Genomic DNA, 19879 nt, shown 5'->3' with positions numbered 1-19879 from the left:
TCATCTCTGCATTAATACCTCTGAACACATTCACACCCATATCCAAATCCACCTGCTGGACTGCCTCCCGACATGCAGTTTCACATTCCAGGTTTGCAGGAGGTGCTCAGACATCATGAAGAAAAGCAGCAAATACACTCCCACAAAAATAAAATGTACTGTCTGCACTGCTTGCATCCCATTTAAGACTCATTTCTTTCCATCAGAGCTGTCACAAAACCCCATGCAGTAAATGACAAGCCAACTCCAAAGCACTGCACCTAGTAAAAATTTAATATAATAAAACAAATTGAAAACGGCAATATTATTTTAACCATTCACAATTAAAGTGGAAAAATTATAAGGCAGCCATTCATGGAATGATTTTGTGTACAAATGGTTTGGAAAAAAGACATTAAAATTACAGTTCCATACATGGAGTCAGGTAAACAGCAATGACCACACAATATTTTTCCCTGGAAAGCCAAGGCTGCTAAGAGATATAAGAACAGTAAGGAAAAAAGAAAACATTTTAAAAGAAGTTTGACGGGAACAGGAATCTGAAATTTGTGACAAAGAATCTGATATTCATCATAGATTTTACCTCTATACTGCAATCACTCCTCCTCCTTCCTCAAAAGAATACAAGTACACTTCCCTTCTCTTTTTCCAAGTCCCAGCACAGAATGGGAAGGGAGCAGCAGGAGTATTTATTCCACATCATCTCTTTTCTGCATTCAGCTGATATCACATGGACACACCTGCCACTGTCAAAAGCTCCTTGAAGGCTCTGAACTAGTTCCTGAATAAACACAGTGGTTTTCCTAGGCCTCTTGGATAAGATTAGCTTTTTACATAATCCACCTGGAAATAGTTCTTTGTAGTCAACAGTGGGTTTCTGTGTTTAACACCCAGCCACCTGACAAGCCATAACAATCAAAAAATCCTGTCTTGGTGTGACAGCTCTGCCATTGTTACTGAAGTTAATGTCAGTGCAGCTTCTGCATCTGTCATTGAGTGCTGAAAAGTAAGTACTTTCTTTCTTCATATGTGGAAAAATAAAAGCATTAGAACAGTAGGGAAAGTACCTGAAGACATCAGGATCAACAGAAACAGCTTTAGGCCAATTCCTATTGCCAATTAAGAAATCATTAACTGAAAATAAACAGGTGATGAGATTATGGATTTCCTAGAGGGACTTACAGAAGTAAAGGGGGACATGACTGGCACTTGGTTTAAGCATTTACCTATTAGACCTGCTGCCACCTCCCTCACAGAAGAAAAAACAGGTAGAGAGGGCTATTACAGAGAGAGTAAGAGGAATCTGTTTGCACTGAGGTCTCCTGAGGAGCAGAAAATGATACCAGATGGCCCTGACTACACGCAATGCTTGGATTTACTGTGACAGATGGGGAAATAGGTAGAAAGAAAGGGCTATAATAAAATGGACCATTTCATTTAACTCATTAAAATACTGTGCTTCAAGAAAATAATCCTCCATGTGGCACTAATAATTTGGAAAGGTTTGGTAATATAAACTTTTACATTCTCTGTATCAACATAACCAAAAGCTTCTTTAGCCACTGCAGTTTAAGTTACAGAATCCAAAATAATAATTCAACTGATATAAGAGGCAGCCAAAACAAAATGCTGTTGCTACTTCTAAATGGGTAGAAGAAAAAATGAAAATACATAAGTTTATCATTAAAACAAATGCCAAAATGAAAAGTATGTTTTCAGAATTTTTGTGCCAGTTTTAAGTTGCCAATGTTTTCATTCAAATTCCCTCACCTGCTGCTATAACTTGGCCTCTACACTTCATGAATCATTAAACTGAGTACTACTATTTCCGATGGCTGCCTCAGAAATGGGAAACACGATCTGAAGGTACAGGAAAACGGGAAGATGACAAGACCTCTCAGCAGCGGCACCCATGATTAATGTACCAGAGGTTATGTCAGCAGTGAAAAGCCTGGCTGCCATATCTTCACCAATACACACAGATCCATGTAAAAAGGTACTATCCACATGCTTCAACCTGGAACAAAAGCCATGAAACAGGACCTTACCTCCCTAAACCATTGCTATTGTTGTGCACAAAGTGAGGCTGAAGGGGAATGCAGTCAGGATGTCAGCTTAACTCCCAGGGTGGGGTGTAAATGCAAGTGACAGGACAGAGTTTAAAGAATAAAAACTTACTGCTTCACTAAATGTAAGCACCAAGTGCTGCACTAAGCTATCTCCTGCTCCTGCAAACTCTCCAGCTTTTGGAAATGGTTATGTGGAAAGATTAAATATGGTAAAACAGTGAGATTATCAAGGAAGGTAATTAAGGAGAAATCAGGAAGAACAGAACTCTGGAGTAAACATCCATGTGTATCATTTGCATGTGTTAAGAACCTGTCCTGCTCAACTTCTTAAACCAGTAGCTTACCATTTGCATTATGTATGTTGTAAAAATCCCAAGACCAAAACAGACAAAACCATTTAAAAATGAACTGAAGAGGATCTCATCCACATCACTAATTTTGCACTGGCTTTTCAGAACACAATATTGAAGGTCTAATATAAAAAAAAAATGCTTGTTTAAGCCTGAAGCACTAATTCTATCTGAAAATACTGTCTCATGGGAAAATATGACTTTTAATAATTTTGCATTGATCTTATATAGTAAAACACACAAATGAACAAGCACTCCTGGGAATCAATACTAGGTTCAATCCTGGGATACACCCATATCGTTACAGAGCCAACAGCAAAGCAATCACTAGTCCAAGAGCCAGGCCATACCCAATACTGAAATAACAAACAGGACAACAGCAAAAATGTAAAGAAGTTATGAGGCACAATGGGCTCTGCAGTTTAAGCAATAAATGACATGAAAAAGAGTTGCACTCATTCAAATGGAAACAAGAAGCACTTCAGTTAAGAAGATATTTCAAGACTTCAAAATTCATTTTAAAAAATCAAAAAGAAAAAATACATTTGGCAAAGTTATCTTCAAATAGTGCAGACAAAGAATAGCTTAAAAGGGGTACAGCATTAAAAAGATTTCCCCTAAAGAAAGAATTTTATGCTGATTCTGTGCATGTCAAGCACTCCCGACTTTTCAATGCACTACAGTTATTAGAATATAACATATTTTGCATAAAGGAAAATGGTGCCTGATAAGACAAAGCTTATGCCTTGGAAATGGAGGGATCTTCTACCACTTCTCTGCAGTGAGACACATCAGCAATTGGCATTAAGTCCTCCAGCAGATGCACCAAAACGAATGCATATAAGCAAGAGGTGAATGAACAATTACCAAAGGAAAAGCTAAATGTCTAACAGGTCCACTGGGAATCCACCAGTTTGGTTTTTTGTTTGTGGGTTGGTTATTTTTTTTTTTTTTTGTTCAGAACTGCTTTAGAAACACTTTGTATTCTATCTGCAGCATAATTATTTAACTAAAGACCTTGTTTTGTTAGCTGTAATACCTTTATTTAGTGAAAAACCCATACAGTCCCCCACTGATTTCAGCAGTTCAGATTTTTGAAAATAAGCTAGTCAAGTTCTCTGGTCCCTCAACAGCTGTCTCCATCACAATTCTAGTCCTCAGAGCCCAGAACAGCTCTATTTCAAAGGGCACTATGGGTCTCTCGCTCAACAGAAGCAGTAGTGTATCACAGTAGCCAATACGTAACTCCTGCTAACATTTTTGGTGCTTAACACTTGACTGACTTGGCAGAAGACCATCTCCCAGGAAACAGTGCCTTTTTAGAATTTATTAACAATTGCATAAACAATCAAAACACTTTTCTCCTTGCTTCTATCCTTTGACTTAAATAATGGAATACACTGCAAAACTCATTTGCACTTTCTTACCCAGCTGATTTCTTACCCTAATCCTACACAGTCTACATAATTTCTTTCCTATCAAGTGACACTTCTGTGACAATAGCAGTGTTATCCAGAGTTCCCAGTGTAGCCAACTTCTGCAATACAGTAAGTGACAAGCATCACAAGGTCCAGTCACATTGCCAGGACAATGTAGAACCCATGGGGGAGAGCCCCCTTCTTCATTAGTGAGACTTGAACCTCTCAAAATGCAGCCATCCTTGGGTTTTGCTCTCAGCTGTGAAAGCTGAACTGCAGGATACTTTGGTGATTGCAAATTCATGATGAGTCGCTATGTTCTTCCCCGCTCACCTTTCTTAAACTTCAAGTTCCATCTTCCCTGAGAATAGGGCCAGAAGTAACAATTAAAATAGCAAATGTTCTTCAGAAAAGAAAGTTACACAGAATTTACGTCCGGCTGCCAAAGTACATTTTGCTACACTAAAAACTTTCCCAATATTCCTCATTTCATAATCAAGATTCCCTCTGAACTCCATAAAGTGGATGGGATGGACGATGGGTAAGAGAATGATAAAGGGAGCAGCAGACATTTACTGCTCATGTCGTATCGAGGAGGAGAACAGTGAAATTTGAGCGTTTAGTGATGGTGTCCAATGGACAAAACTAGAGGAATAAGGCACCCTAATACTAGGGCTGCCACCTCCAGACGACTGAGTCCTTTTCCTCCAGTTGATTCAGGTTTGTGGCTATGAGCAATTCCTCCTACTTCTGGGAGGACATGAACTGTGGCAACATAAAGAAAAGTTCCAGCAGAAAACAGCATAGCAACTCCAGTGGCATTGACTTCTGAAAGGGCTTCTTTGCTGCTCTGAAACACAAAGAGCAAAGAAAGTGAGAATAAGCAGTTCTTCAATCAGTAATAAAAAATTCTCTCAGTATCCAGGCACAGTAGGATTTCTATCAACTCTCACTGCCTCACAATGACAATGGTTTAGTGTGACTTTCTGTGTCCTGCACCTTACATATAGTAACTGGCACTCTAAAGTTGTAGGGGAACAGGAAGACACCTGTCCTCCTAGTTATTTCTCTTTGGACTTACAAAAGAAAAAAAACCCTTACAAAAGAACCCTCAGAAATGCAAAAAAGTCACAGTCTGCTGACGTATCTTTTTTGACCATCTCACAGCCAACATAGCAAACATTTTGAAAAAAAATAAAGCTCATATTGCAGAGCCACACATTTTAGAGAGGATGTTCAAAACTGACTTCTTCCCTCCCTTTTTCTAAACAAAGGGTTCAAATAAGATGTTAACCTTTAAATATCTAGGTCACTGCTCTTTGGAACCAAGTCCCAAAACATCACTCATTTAATATTTCATTTGTATGTAGAAGTAAACACCCAAAACTTTTCCATGATTTCCATGCAAAGTTCATGAAGAAATGCATCTTCTGCATCAAAACTGAGCGTCTCTTCACCTTCATACTATGATTAAAATACGCTACACATCCGTAAATGCAATGAAATGCAAACCCACTTATATCAGATTCAAAACCTTCTTGAACACTCTCCAACTCAGACGTAATCTTAGTTCTTGTGTATACTCTCAGGTCATTTTTCCAAAGAGCAAAGATACATCATCTGGAAGTATAAAAACACTATGACAGCCCTGATGCCTTATCAATTCTCTGTTCTTTCTGAAGAACAAAATGTAAACCCAACCCTTGACAAGAACACTTTAAAAGAGTACTCAGAGAATGAATTCTCTTTGCTATTTACCTTTTTAAAACTTTTTAAATTTTTTTTTATTTAAAAAAAATTTTTTTAATTTTTTAAATTTTTTTTTTATTACCCAACCTTTTTTTCTGCTGTGTCTTGTACTGTAATGACAAATATAACTCCAGCAAGCAAAGGATTAGCCCAGATGATTTATTTAATCTTTCCTCTCATGCCTTGAGTTGTGTGAGATCATGTGTTATATCCTTCACAACAGACCATCACAGCGTGTCACCAGCATGACACAACACAGTTAAGAAATACAGGAGCATCCCAGGATATGCTATGAGAAGCAGAAACATTTCGTTTGGACAGAGATGATAAACTCACGTGCAGCATCCCATTTCACAGGCCATTTGTTGTACAGACCCAAGACACAACACTTTACAGAGTAAGGAAAAAAGACTGTTCTAGCTGAGGACTCAACTTCTGACACAGACTTTGAATGTAAGAGGATGACTTCTGGGATGGTGGGGGAAACTAGAGGAGATTATTTCCTACCTGCATACTAAAAGAAGAATGTGTGCAGCAATGCTGAAAATTACTTATTTAAACAGGCATCAGATAAAATCTGCTATATAAAAAAATTGTTCTCAGTGGGGAGCAGCAGAAATGATAAAAGACAGAAATCAGATTTCTAAAAAACACTATACCAAACTCTGTAAAGAAGTTATGTCACTGATTCTGATGGAAAAGCATGGGTTATTACTTGTTTTGTGCATTCATATTGCTACCTTTTCATCAACTTTTCTTAAATCTTCATTCTGCTGAATTTTTCAAGCAGTTTGGAATTATGTAATACGAAACTCGTATCACAGCCCTTTTCCCAAACTCCACCACTAAGCCAGATTTTGGGCAGAACAAAATCATGGACCTACCTTGCTTAGCCCTAAGTATGTCACCATCGACATAACAGGTGCTGCTAACGCAAAGACCAGCAAGTGTTTTCTGATTCGATTCCGTTCTAGCCCAGCGTGCATCAGGAAGGAAACCAGGCCAAAGGCAGCTGGTGCCTGCAAAAAACAATATTCACTGGTAATACAATACCTTCTAAAAACCCCTGAAAGATGAGAAAAAGTTGAAATATTACTTACTACATCGGAATGGACTGATCTGGAAAACATTCAGGGCAGGCACTAGCATGCTGCAGCTAACACAAATCAAGAGCATTTTGCAGACTGCCCCACCTTAATAACCAAACCTAATGAAAACTCATGTTCTGGCTATCAGAAAACATGTACTTGTGTAGTCATTATAAATACTAAAATATTCATTTTTACTTGAGTCATTGCTATAATTCCTAAGACTCCATTAATTTAGGTTATTTCTTTTTTCATCCTGTTACTATCACACATCCTTAGATAGATAGTTTCTTCATCTGCGGTAGAAAAATTCTACAACTAACCCACAGAGGGAAAAAATTGCCCAAAGACAGATAACAGTCAGCCTCCATGTTAACAAATACTTAAGAGCTCTTTTGATTAGTTTATCATTCAGTTCATTCCTGTTCTCACCAGGAACCAAATACTTCCGTCTTCTCTCTCTGCTGGCATCCAGTTTCCTATACAAAAGGCATATGTGTCCCACTACTCACAGAATTTACTACATTTTTTCTTGCATAAAGACAATGCAATCCACCCTGATATTTCTGAGATACGACATAAAACTAAAATACATTAAGCATTTTTATACACAGAATCCTTTTTCTTTTTAAACTTAGAAGAAGGAAAAAAAATGAGAAAGACTAAAGCATCAATCAAGATCAGAAGAATAGAAAAAAGACACCAGAGAAGAAATAAGTTTCTCTTCTAATACCAAATATTCATAGGAGAAATTTCCCTCCTCTAAAACTGTACAATCTCGGAAGTCAGTTAATTTGAACATGAAGAATAACAAAAGCAAGTTTCACTTGGCAATAGCCGTAAGTCAAGAGGCAACAGTGACACTGCCACCTTCAAAGAGTTGTGTAAACCACAATTTCTTGTGTGAACATTGAGGAAAAGACACAATAGATATGCATTTCCTAACATTTTGAACATGTAATTATGCAAGCAAGATTTCTGATGAATTTATAACTAACCCCTGTGATCTATGCATGTGCTACCATAAGGCAAATCTCATCTGCACATGTATGTTTAGAGCCTATATAGCCAGTAGGTACATTCACACAAGTATTAAACAAAGATCTCCCTATCTTCAAGAGGCACTGTTTGCATATTACCATCAGCAAAACATTTGTTTTCCTACAAAAATAATATGTGATGTTGAAGCTACTACAACAGATGCAACCAGAAATTGTAATTTAGCACTCTGATACTCAGTGGTTTCAAAAGACTAACCTTTTAAACACTAAAACCCTTCACGACAAATATCCTTCCCATTTTCTTACAAACATCACAGAATGAAAAGAGTGTTGTAATCAGCATAAAACTGCTTTTCCTCTCTGAGTGCACTAGCATATACTTCTGTGCCTCACCCTTTAAAACTTCTCTGAATATGCCTCTTACAGCAGTAATAACCTAGGAGTTTTTGTTTGTTAAATAAACACTACCACACTAGCTTCAGAAGAACTCAGTGTGAAGCTGACACATTTCTCCACGAGCTACTCTTCTATCCCTACTTTTGGGAGACTTTTCCCAACCACTGCAACCAAGGTAGGCTGTAGGCAGTTAGAATTCTCTCTCAATTTGCACCCCACTCAGACTTAGCATCAATCATATGTTCTTCTGTCATACATCATACTTTTTGGTGCTTTTTGGTCTTTGTATTACCAACATCTTTGTTTCAATGGCACTAAACACTTCTGTATTACATCACTAATGAAACTGTAGCTCTTAAGCAATTCCTGTGAGCTTGAACGGTCTTTTGTAGAAGTAAGATATTTTTGATGATAACTCACCTTGTGCAACATAATCGCAACAAACACTATCAACTGGACACTAGTTTGAGAAGTAGAAGCTGCTGCACCCAATGCAACACCATCAGCTGAAAAAGGAGTGCAGAATCATGGATTATTCCTCCACGTGAGCTCCCCCACCCCCGCAAAGGCTGACAGTAGAAAACATGTTGATTTACTGAAAATCACCATTAAAAATAGCAACCCAACACAGAATTCACTTGCCTTTGTTAAGCCATAACATTCCAGAATATCAGACAACCCTCAACAGGAGCTGTCTCATGTTTCCCAAGACCATAAAAACCATACTGGGAATCTACTCAGTATTGACACATTCTTTCAAATTAGAACAAGTGTAGTTGTTTTAGTCTTCTGCACTAGAAAAGGCTAAATTAAAAAAATCTGTTTTAGGTACTAAACATTGCAAGAATTTTCATTATTACCCTTTAAATGATTTTTCAAATATAAATACTTTTGTAAATACTATTTTTATATATACTGTCTAAATGAAATAGAAAATGGATACTATACTAGTCCTTAATAAACACTTGCTTAGTGAAGAAGTACCTTTTTGATCAACATCTTTTGCCTTATCTAGATAACAACCTTCAGCAGGAGATGAAAAAGCACCATATTTATGCTACACATATATAGTGAAGAATTACAACATGATGGCTTGACTGTTATACATACCCAACAGTCAGTCCTTGCAAGTCAGCCTAAATGTGTTTCAGTCAGGTCTTTGTGCTCCACCTTATAATGGCCTTTTTTCCCCTATAAGATACTATTCATTTAAAGTAGTATTTCCTAAAAAAATACATCAACCAACAAGCAAACCCAAAGGTGTTTCATGCTACTTATCAAATGTGTTAGCATGATTTGAAATTTAGCAACTAAAGGAGCCAGCAAAAGAATTAAAGAGGCAGAGAGTGAGCATCACACAGCCTCTCAGATGGCAAAAATAAAAGAGTAAAGAGAAAATTCTGTACCCAAATAAAACTCCGTGAAGCATATGAGCTCCCAGTTAACTCTGGGGAAGATCTTTAGTTCTCCCTGCCTTTTTTTTTTTTTTTTTCTTCTGTATAAAAAGCCACCTTCAACAGCAAAACCCAGGTGTCTCTACCACACCTAAAGATGACACACAGCAATGCATGTCCTTGTCAAGCATTAACAATAGGTCTCACATTACCTGCAGCATGGACTACTAGACCCAGTGTTGTGGTGATTTTGGAATTGCCTGATCTTGCAGCTTCTGGATCTGAAACAGTAATGAGAACAGTTAGGATACAGAGATAAAATGAATAAATTATGTTGGAAAAAAAAATTTTAAGTATCACTGTACACATCTCACCCAGCTGCTTAGGCAGTTATATTCAAAACTACCAGCTTCTGTATTTCTGCATTAGATTTACTGTAAAACAGTTTGACACTTAACACCTTCAAATCATCGGAAGTTCTGCCAACAAATAAGTGACAGACTAATAGACAATTCTTTGCAATTTGCAGGATCTCTCTCACAGGCAGAAGCAGATGTTTTTCTTTACCTCCTGAAATGAAATGTTAAAGGTTGTGGCATCAAGGGAAAGAAAAGTTACTTTTGGATCCCAAGAATCCAGAGCTGCTCCAAGAGTCAGGGTTATTTTTCCCCACACAGCTCAATGTTTGTAGTTTCCTTCAGGTGACAATCTGGGTCAGCTTTTGTTGCAGTGATTCTCTGCCAATTACCAGTATACAATCAAGTCTATGTGTCATGGCGCCAGTTGCAAAGATTTCCCTTCAATGTTATACACCACAAAGGAGAAAAGCAGCCAGTGCTGTTTGAGATCCAATTTTTTCACCAGAATTGTCTGGCATTTGCAGGTTAGCTCATTACACAGAATGGCAGGGCAACATCAATATCCACCACCACAAACCAGTGGTGAAACAGTTACAAAGAATCACTGCAGGGCGGGTAAGCCCTACACACATATAGAAACATGTTATTATTCAACTGTTTAATTCCAGACAGTTGAACAGCCATTACTGAATTCTCCCAGTGTTCTGTAAGAGAACTGTATGCACACCTACACAGCTGCCTCACTAAGTGTGCAGTGGTGCTGAAACAGAAATTCAAGTCCTGTTCTTTCCTCCTGCCTGCCCTCTCACCCTCCAGTCTCTCTTTATTTCCAGGCACCCATGTAGTTTCCCAATGCCAGATCAGGAAAGTGAGTTGGCTAAAACTAATGCATTGTCCTTGGTCCGCTTAAATTTCTGAATGAAGGTGAGCATGTGTGAACAACTAATTGCATCAGCTCAGCTTGCTTGACAGCAATGGTATACTCATGTCAAATGGGAAGAGATACAAAAACTATTTCCTTTACCATTGTTTTGGGTTGACCACTACTAAACACACTGAAAGAGTCACATTTGACTTCATATCTTCATTCTGACCTACTGAATTTTTCTAGTTTAGACAAAGTAATATCTAGTTGCTTGGCAGGCAATAAAACTACAAGACAGTGATTCAAGACAGAAGTGTTTTTCTTCAGTTGCTTTAAAAAGCGTTACAAAAACAGTACTACATCTCCTGTGACAGGTACTGGCTAGATAAAATTTTACTTAATGTTCTATTTTCTAGTGTGTATCTCTATCACAGATCAGAGTCAGTTTTCTCCTGGTATTTGCTATGATCAGAGACATAGAAAAGAGTCACAACCTTCCAAAAGAATCAAGGATTCTTTTGGAAGTTGCTCACCTGTATCTCCCTGACATCCTCATTGCCATTGTTTCTTTAGAACAGCTCTGAAAATCAGCTACCCATGGCTGTGGCTCCATTTACACTTCTTCAGGAGCACAAAGGTGACATAGCGCCATAGCCTTTCATCTGTCCCACCACACTAACCCCATACAAGCTACACTGAAAACAGACAAGAGTCCAACCAAAACATATCCCCCCTCCTTTGTGTGTGTGTTTTACTTTTACTTTAAGATCAATTCCTTAATTTTTCAGGGCCAAATTCCACTGTCAGAGGACATTGTGTGGGAGAAAATAAGCAGCCAAAAGCAATAAAATAGCTTTTCAAATGACAGAACACCTTTTGTGCATTTCAAGCTACACTCTGAGCATGAAGTCACAGGCAGAAAACAAAGCCAACTGTAGGCATTTTTAGAGTCTTGAAAGAAGCTGACAAATCTCTAGAAAAAGCGGAAAGTATTTTGAAGTAAGTAAGGCTCTAGACTAGTGTGGGAGACCCAGCTATGCAGTTAAAATACCAGAGCTTACATCTACTTATTTCTGCCATCTTACTTCAGATATCTTGTTGTTTGTTGCAAATTTTACCTACATATATGACAATTAAGTAGGAAAAAACAAACTAATATGACTAACCTGAAGTTTTTTGGAAAGCCAAAGAAATCCCCTATGGGTGATACTGTAAAACAGACAATAACTCAAGTGTCAGGTCACCTTTCATCCCCACGCGCTCATACAGTTATTTCATGTTAGTGAGGCAAGTTCTCAAATTACGGTGAACTTTAAGATAGGTTTCCAGCATAAACACCTCACATGGACCTTGCTTTATGTTTTTAAAGCACCTACTGAAACTCTGGACATGACTGGACAAATTAAATCCTGGCAGCATTCAAAAAAGAAAAATTCCAACTTGCTAATTAAGACTAATTAGCAAGTCTAATTGAAGTGAATCTTTACTTACCATCTGTAGAGTGTACATGAGAGCTGCCTATCTGATCCACCAACAGCATGAAGACAAAGCCGAGGACAAGAGACACGCCAATGTAGGCATGCAACCTGGAATGGTCATGGCCATGCTCATGTACAGCTGGGATTTTCGCTACCTTCTCAGACTCAATCACATGCTGCATCTCACTCGCTGGGTGATGCTTCCCTGTGACAGGCAATCAAACAGGTTAGGGGACAGGGGACTAGACATGACATAGTCACTTTTTTCCTCCTTTGCCAAAAGTCTTCCTCACATTTTCCTGGACAAACACAAAAGACCTTGTTTAAGGTCTTTCTTAGACAATGTTCTTAGGAAAGCATTGATAAGCTTATAACAAAGCCAGGCTGCATTTTAAATACAAATTAATTCATAAAAATTGCTGTATAATTCCTTTTTTAACTGAAGTTGCCAATTTTGTCAATATTCAGAGATACCATAAAGCAGTTACTTCATTATCTTGATTTAAGTGAGAAAATACAGGATGAGGAGATAAAATAGGTTCCAGCCACTCAACAATTTAATAGCACCTTTGAGAAGATTAACTGATGCTCTGAGATATTGATACATCCTATTGGTATAGACTAGAACAAAAGTCAAGCACACTGACCTACAAATGCCATACCGTCCCAGAAACCCAAAGTCCAAGCCCTGGGGATGAATGATGTGTGGCTGTTGCCTTTTCCTACACAAGCCATTAAAGCTTGTCCACGCTTTTTTCATTTTGAGCAGGTTTTTTAGATGGCAACTTCTCTTCAGAAGTTTTAGAAGCTTACATCAGAACTCAGCTTACTCTAGCAAGTCATGGTGTTGCTTGAACATTCATATGTCTTCCTGGATGACACAAGTATACATTCATCACACTGTACAAAATGTCACAATGCCATTACTACAGTCAAAGCACATCAGAATACGCTTGGTAGCAAAGACTTCAAAATATCTTTGCTGAACGAGACTGATCAATAAAACTGCTTTAGACCACACAAGGTTGCTGCCATCTGTATTATGAAGTTGACTTTGCTTCAGATCCTTTCAAGCCATAAAACATAGTGTGTAACTCAGGGCAATCTTTCTGACAGTGGTTATACAGTTTCAGCAGTTAAAACAAAGGACTGAAGTCAGCAAAGGAATTTCATTTGCTGGCAGTACACAAACCAAGGTTTCTCCACACATATACACAGGTTTATGACTAAAGAATAATCCAAGTCATTATATGCTGTTTGCTCTCAGCCTACAAGGTTGAAAATTAGAAGTTATTTATTCCATGGCCTGTGGGTAGATACAGAATAGTAAATTACTTCCCTATCAATGAAAAACACTCAAATGACTGATAACAAGCAACCAGAGTTAAGCTACACCTGAAACAGAGAAAACAAAGACTTCTCTTTGTTTTTCCACTTATGTGAATATACTTCAGTGTTTCCCTTAGCTGCACCTTTCTAGGTTTAATTATGTAAATAGGTGAACTTGAGGGAAAAAAAAGAAAAAAGAGAAATCTATTCTCATAATCTTAAGTTTAATTCTGAATATCCAACATTTCTAAGAAAAGCATTAGAAATAACTTTTGTAGTTAAATCTGTAATACCCATTAATTGTTACTCTTTACAATATAAAAAATATCCTTACAGATAGACTGGCTTTAGACACAATACTGTGAGCTAGACGTTGCGTCTGAAGCCATTCACAGACAAATTATTTTCTCCTAGGTAAATACTTCTGTTATTACAACTGCAGTACTGTGAAGTGTCTTTTTTCACCATACACTAAAGAAAGGCGCAGCCCATACACCTCGACACAGCAAGCTGTAGATGTCATACATGAACAGTATACCCCATTTAGTGAAAAAGTATTTAAACCCACAAACATTCACAGCAATTGTATTTGCTGCTAGCTGTACCATTACAAGAGAAAATTAGTCTACACAGAATTAAAATTCAATAGAGAGCAAACCACAACTACAGCTCATTAGAGACATCCGACATTGGAGTGCACAAATTATAGTACAGTATAAAAGCATAATTAGAGCTTCCTTCACTTCTTGATAAAGGCTGATTTTATGTATTATCTTCTATTTATTCTAAAACTAATCAGAACAACATAAATTTAGTGGAAGCTAAAACAGTATACATTAAAGCATATTACTAAAACGAATTTTAAAAGCTTAGAAAAAACCCAGTACTACAAGAAAAGCAAAGGACTACAGTTACTTCCCAATCCCAGATTAGCAACAACAGTACACCAGATGCTTGCAAAGTTCTCTACAGCCTCAACTTTATTGTTGTTTCCCCTGCAACCAGTAAGTAATTGCCATTTACCTTCAAACATCTGATTCTGAGCATATTGGAAAAATCTCATACATGTAACAGTCATCTAACAGCACAAATCTCCAAGATAAAGCAAAATTTAAAGTGCACTCCAAACAGAGGTGATGAGCCCTGGCTGTTTAAAACAATGTCATAACCTCAAATTGAGCTCTATTAAGGATTTTGCCTCTAAGACATGCTCCACACACACATCCCTGCAAGACACGATCACTGCTCACTTTGAGCTCTTCATTAGAGATGATGAGGTGGTGAAGGCAGTGGCAGCAGACTAGAACTGGATGCTTGAACTTGGAAACACACAGAGATTTAGATGTGCAGTGTACACCACAACCCAAGAAAGAAATGCCTGCTACTCTGTGAATTAGCCCTATACAACCATAATTTTCAGCTAAGTATATTAATTTCAAGATGTTCTTCAGCTTCAGAGGAAGTTCTTATTATGGCAAGGACACAGATCTGTAAAACATCTCCTGCAATTGCTTTAATTGCAGTCTAAACTACAAAAAGAAACAGCAAATACTCCATAATTACATTCTCTGCCAAAGGCATCCTTACACCTCCTTTGAAGTTGCAGTGGAAGTTAACTCTCCCCAGAATAAGAAACACTACAAATGACCTGTCATGAAAGGCTGTTATTCCATGAACAGTACAGTATCCAGACCCATAAATGACTGGATAACTCAGCAAGTCATCAATCTACAGTCTAATCACATTCTTCAACATGCAATATCAGGCTTACAGCAGTTTTGCATTTCTATGCCTGCTTTGTGTCACGTGGCTGTGAAGCTCTTCCATTAACCTCATGTTAAAAACCCTAAAAAGAAGCCTCAGTATACCATAACACCATGACCTAAAATAATCTTGAACTAGGCCATCGGGGTTTGGTTCTTACCCTCCAAAATGTCTTCATAAAGTGCATGTACTCCTTCTGGCACAATGACAGCCAAGGCAGTTCCACACAGCAGCCCAGCACCCAGAACAGTCACCAACTTCAATCTCTCCTGCAAGCAAGTACAAAACAAGTAATATGTTTAAGAATGAAAATGCTTTCTTTACTCTCCCTTATAAACAGAGGTTGGGAAGGGAGTTACTTGTGACATAAATATTGAGAATCTACAATTAAACCTTAGCTTAGCAACAATACATAAAAATGTTTTTTATAGTATAGTAAAGAAAAATAGTTTTATTCATACTCTGGGAAGAATTTCTACTACAAAAACACAACACAAGCACAGTTTATCAGTACTTGCTACTATTACTTAGATTTGTTTTCATAGTTACATTCTAGTTTGGGGCAAAAAGCTTAGAGGTATCTTCCACCCACACTAACTACATTCTGTTTTACCAATAAATTCACCAATTCACTTCCTTGTGACTACAATGACAGGCTAAAGTCAAAGCCACGTACTAAAATCCAATTACATAAACATAATAAAATATGACAGAGTCATCAAAGTATGACAGTTTGCAGAGGCCATTACTCAATTTCTGTAAGAATCTCTCTCAAATAATGTGTTGCAACCATGGGAGTTTAGATCGCCCAAACAACCGTGTAGCCCTCATTTTGAGGCAGAACCGTCATCGTCTTCTGTGCTCAGTGAGAAGTCTGAGTGCTACCAAAATACTAAAGTTAACTACTGAGGACCTAGAGACAGAGGTCAGCATTTGATTAACAGGAAGTCACTTGTTGCATATCATTATTATGCCATCCATTCTCCTTAATGTACCATAATGACACAAATTGGTCAGTGTCACTGAGTCGTGCAGCACTTGCACAGAAGAAGGAGGCACTAGGGAGATGCACAAGCAGCTTCCTGAAAGAAAGCCAAATGTGGCCATAAGGGAACAACTGCAGCATTAGTGGGGAAAACTCAAATAGTAACATGCAAGAGAGGAAAACAAGCATAGAATTTCCACAAACATGCACTGTATACTAGCATTTATAATAACTATACCTGGTAAATTGTTATACGCTGGCAATCTACACGAGAGGATAAATTTTCTACATCTGCTGTTCATAAAGTCATTTTGCAAAAATATAGTATCTTACAAGGGGAAAATAGATTATTTTTATCTGCAACACTATAGTATCTTTTGCATACACACATAAACACAGGGAAAAGTGTCAGAAGTAATACTGATTTATTACAACTGCAAATACAGAGTATTGTTTATTTCATTTGGGCACCTGTGATCCATGAAAATAATATACATTAACAAGTTTTTATTTCAAGATAAGTCTCCACCTCCTTTTCAGTATAAAATAGTTAGATATGGTGAATACAGGAATTTAAAAACAGCCTACATAGGCAGGCAAAAGTAATACAGTTTTATCCAAGAAATCAAACCATTTCTGTTAAAGATATTTGCATGTTAAAAAACAAGAGTAACACAGTAAACAGTGCTAAAAATCCATGGGAAAAATCTCAAATTCCTCAAATTAGCAAACTTTTCCACCGCTCGGTATTTTTTTTAATCTGCATGGCACTGGAACTCTTACTTGGACCTATCAAAAATTTACACCTACTTTCAGCAGGAAGTGGCCCCAGTTCCTGACTCTGTCACACTACCAAAACGTTCAAACTACTACAACTCTATTTTGTCAATTTTCTGCATTTAGCCTACATCTTAAGAGACTGCCTCAGAACTGGTACAGTGTTGTTTCCAGCCCTAAATTAGACCAACAGAGTCCTGTAAATTAGGATTAACCTGAAAGGGTACCTCTGCACACAGAAATAAGGCTAAGTTCTGTTCAGTTTGTACCTTTTACCACCCATGTGTAGTCATACCTGGCTCTCCCAGAGTTTTATACTTTCAAGAATCCTAATCTAACTGAAACAATAGAACACAGCATGAGATCAGAACACAAGTAAATCAGTTCCATGGCAAAAAAAGTCACCTGAAGGAATGTATTAACACTAATGAATAATTTTATTGTTCTCCAGCATCTGGGGTGTATTATGCACAGCATTCACTTTTGTCTTCAACTCAATTATCACAAATGCCCAGTGGGAAGAGGCATTTTTACTCACTTTGGCAACCTGCAAAACTTTCTGCAAACTGTAGAATGAACAAACTCCTTTCAGTTTGAAATTGTCCTTGTTGCAGTATCCTAAGTAGTAACTTTAAACAAAACAATTGTAACTTCTAATTAGACACTTCCAGGATTAGCTAGGATTTGTACGTCACATGCAGAGATATTTTGCTCCTCTTTTAAACAAGCACTGCATGCAAACCCTTAAAATATATCATATTTAAATCAAGTGCAAAACTGTGTCAAGAATTTCTGATAGCTTAAGATACCATAACAAAGCTGACTGCACATGTGTGTACTGATGGTAAAATACAACACACACAAAAGGCTAATAAGTACATGATTACTACTTAGGCAGAGTTTTGGATTCACAACAGATCTGTATTCTTGCAGCTGCTGAAAGCCTTGAAAGGTTTAGGAGACCACTGATTCAACTATACAAAGGGAAAACAAAGACAGATCAGGAACCTTACCTTCAAACTACACTGAATATAAAGTTAACAGGTGACTGTCAAGCACATACATTACAAAATGCAATATTAAATTTAAGAAGAGAGACAATATTAGCACACAAAGCAGTGCTCTCAGCAAATTTGCAAGAAAACCTTTTGTAAGCTCCAGGGCAAAAGCAAGTTTTGAAGACAGTGGCAGCAACAACAGTGAAGACACATAAGGGAAGGTCCACCAAAGAATCAGAAGAAGCACTGGCAAAACAGAACTCTGGTGATGTTCATATAAGCCTCCCCAATACACTCTTAGGTTTCAATTCATTTAGTTGAGTTGTACTTTTCCTCAAATGAACAGCCTTTCCTTCCATGCTGCTCAAGGTCTACTGCTCCCAAAGCCTCCTAATAATGGAACAAAAGGACAGGTGCAAGGAGCCTTTGGACTTGATGGAAGACAAAGTCACATTTCTCCACCAGCACATTGCTTCCCAAAAGCAGCACCATTTCCAGAGAAATGGGAAACCCCTCATAAGAGTGCTCTTACTACCTTGGAACAACTAAACTTTCACTACACCATACCGCTATATACGACAATTATCATTTAGAAAGAGAAATACCCCTCGGGCATCAGGGGATATTAAGAAACTTCCAAAGACTGTGACAATCATCATCACCTCAACAACTATTTCTTAGAAACACCCAAGTATGTTTAATAAGGAACTCCTGTACGGTTTGGAAACTCACCCAATCTGTGAAGTCTCTCTCTGCTTTAACAGTACCTTACTTATCCAAGGTATTTTTCAGAAGAATGCCTTGAGTTACACGGGGCAGTAACTTGAAATTGTATGGCAATCAAAGAGCTAAGGTTTAATTTTCAACAGTGTAGGCTGTGAACAAAATTGTGAATCAAAGTTTTCTGAGAATATTCTTGGAATTGTTTTTAAAAGCCTTAATTTGAGTAGCCCACAGGCACATAATGAGAGATAATCTCTCACTTCAGCAGTTTCTTACACAAGCTTCTAAGAATAGCCATGCCTATTCGTGTCCTCACACTACACGCTGAGACTTCGCTTCACCTGTAGCAGAGACCCAAATCTGGCAAGTTTAAATGGCTTCTATACACACTGTGAAACAAACAAAAATTTACACAGCAGTTCTGAATGACAATTAATTTTGCACCCATAAAGTTACAGCTTCATCCTCGACAGCGCTGCCGCACGCAAGAGGACGGCACCAACTCCTACTGGGAGATTTCTCCTGTTTCTCCTTTAGCAACCAACGAGCAGTTTGGCGGAGCTGTCTTACCTCGGAAAAATTAACTGCCAGTGGTATAATTCCTGCCACATAGCAGGCGACCAGCATGGCCAGGGACAGCAGGCAGATGGAGGGGAAGTCATCCATTTCGCCGCTTTCTGTCTGGTCCCTTGAAGTGAAATCCAACAGCAACTTTTCCACCTCGCCCCACCGCACGCCTTAACCCGTGCAGACACCGAGCTCCCAGGAGAGGCTTTCAGCCATGTCTCTCTCGCCCGCCGGCTCCGGCCGGCTCGGCCCCCAGCCAGGGGCTCGCGGAGAGCCCGGCCACGGCCGGGGGGCGGGAGCGGCTCGGCCGGCGGCAGGTGGGCCCGGCCCTCACCTGAAGCGGGGCAACTTTTACCCGCACCGCGCTGCTCCCAGGGGAGGCGGGAGGGAGCGCTGGCGGACAGGGAGCACTCGGGCGGCTCCTCACGGCGGGGCGGCCTCAGCCAGAGCCCAGGAGAGCCTGCGGGACCAGTGATCCCACCCCGCACCCACGGCCGCTGCCCGGGCGGCCAAGTGGCACCTCCGCGCTTCCCCTTCCGGGACGCGCCGCCGCCCGCCCCGCCCCCGCG

At 38.8% G+C, this 19879-nt stretch overlaps 1 protein-coding gene across 1 annotated transcript; it reads right to left on the bottom strand.

Annotated features, from left to right (window-relative positions):
- Positions 1-255: 255 nt before the first annotated feature.
- Positions 256-19864, bottom strand: SLC39A9 (solute carrier family 39 member 9). The gene is made up of 7 exons (XM_085062164.1): positions 19314-19864; positions 15421-15529; positions 12181-12372; positions 9678-9746; positions 8492-8577; positions 6471-6605; positions 256-4687 (listed from the first exon to the last, which is right to left on the bottom strand). Exons 1-7 carry the CDS (start codon positions 19407-19409, stop codon positions 4457-4459), a joined length of 918 nt encoding a protein of 305 aa, XP_084918290.1. The 5' UTR covers positions 19410-19864; the 3' UTR covers positions 256-4456.
- Between the last annotated feature and the right edge of the window lie 15 nt (positions 19865-19879).

This window comes from Lichenostomus cassidix, chromosome 5 (assembly GCF_008360975.1).
Source record: "Lichenostomus cassidix isolate B80296 chromosome 5, HeHo_3.0, whole genome shotgun sequence".
Taxonomy (NCBI): domain Eukaryota; kingdom Metazoa; phylum Chordata; class Aves; order Passeriformes; family Meliphagidae; genus Lichenostomus; species Lichenostomus cassidix.
This window is presented reverse-complemented; position numbering and strand designations above follow the sequence as displayed.

What these genes read in the sequence shown, in the direction of transcription:
- SLC39A9 (XM_085062164.1), bottom strand. Translation starts at nt 19,409, where the DNA reads ATGGATGACTTCCCCTCCATCTGCCTGCTGTCCCTGGCCATGCTGGTC. An exon ending in TGGCAGTTAATTTTTCCGAG is followed by an intron (nt 15,530 to 19,313) that starts GTAAGACAGCTC and finishes ACTTGCTTGCAG; the next exon opens with GAGAGATTGAAGTTGGTGAC. An exon ending in TTGCGATTATGTTGCACAAG is followed by an intron (nt 6,606 to 8,491) that starts GTGAGTTATCAT and finishes TGTTTTTTGCAG; the next exon opens with GCACCAGCTGCCTTTGGCCT.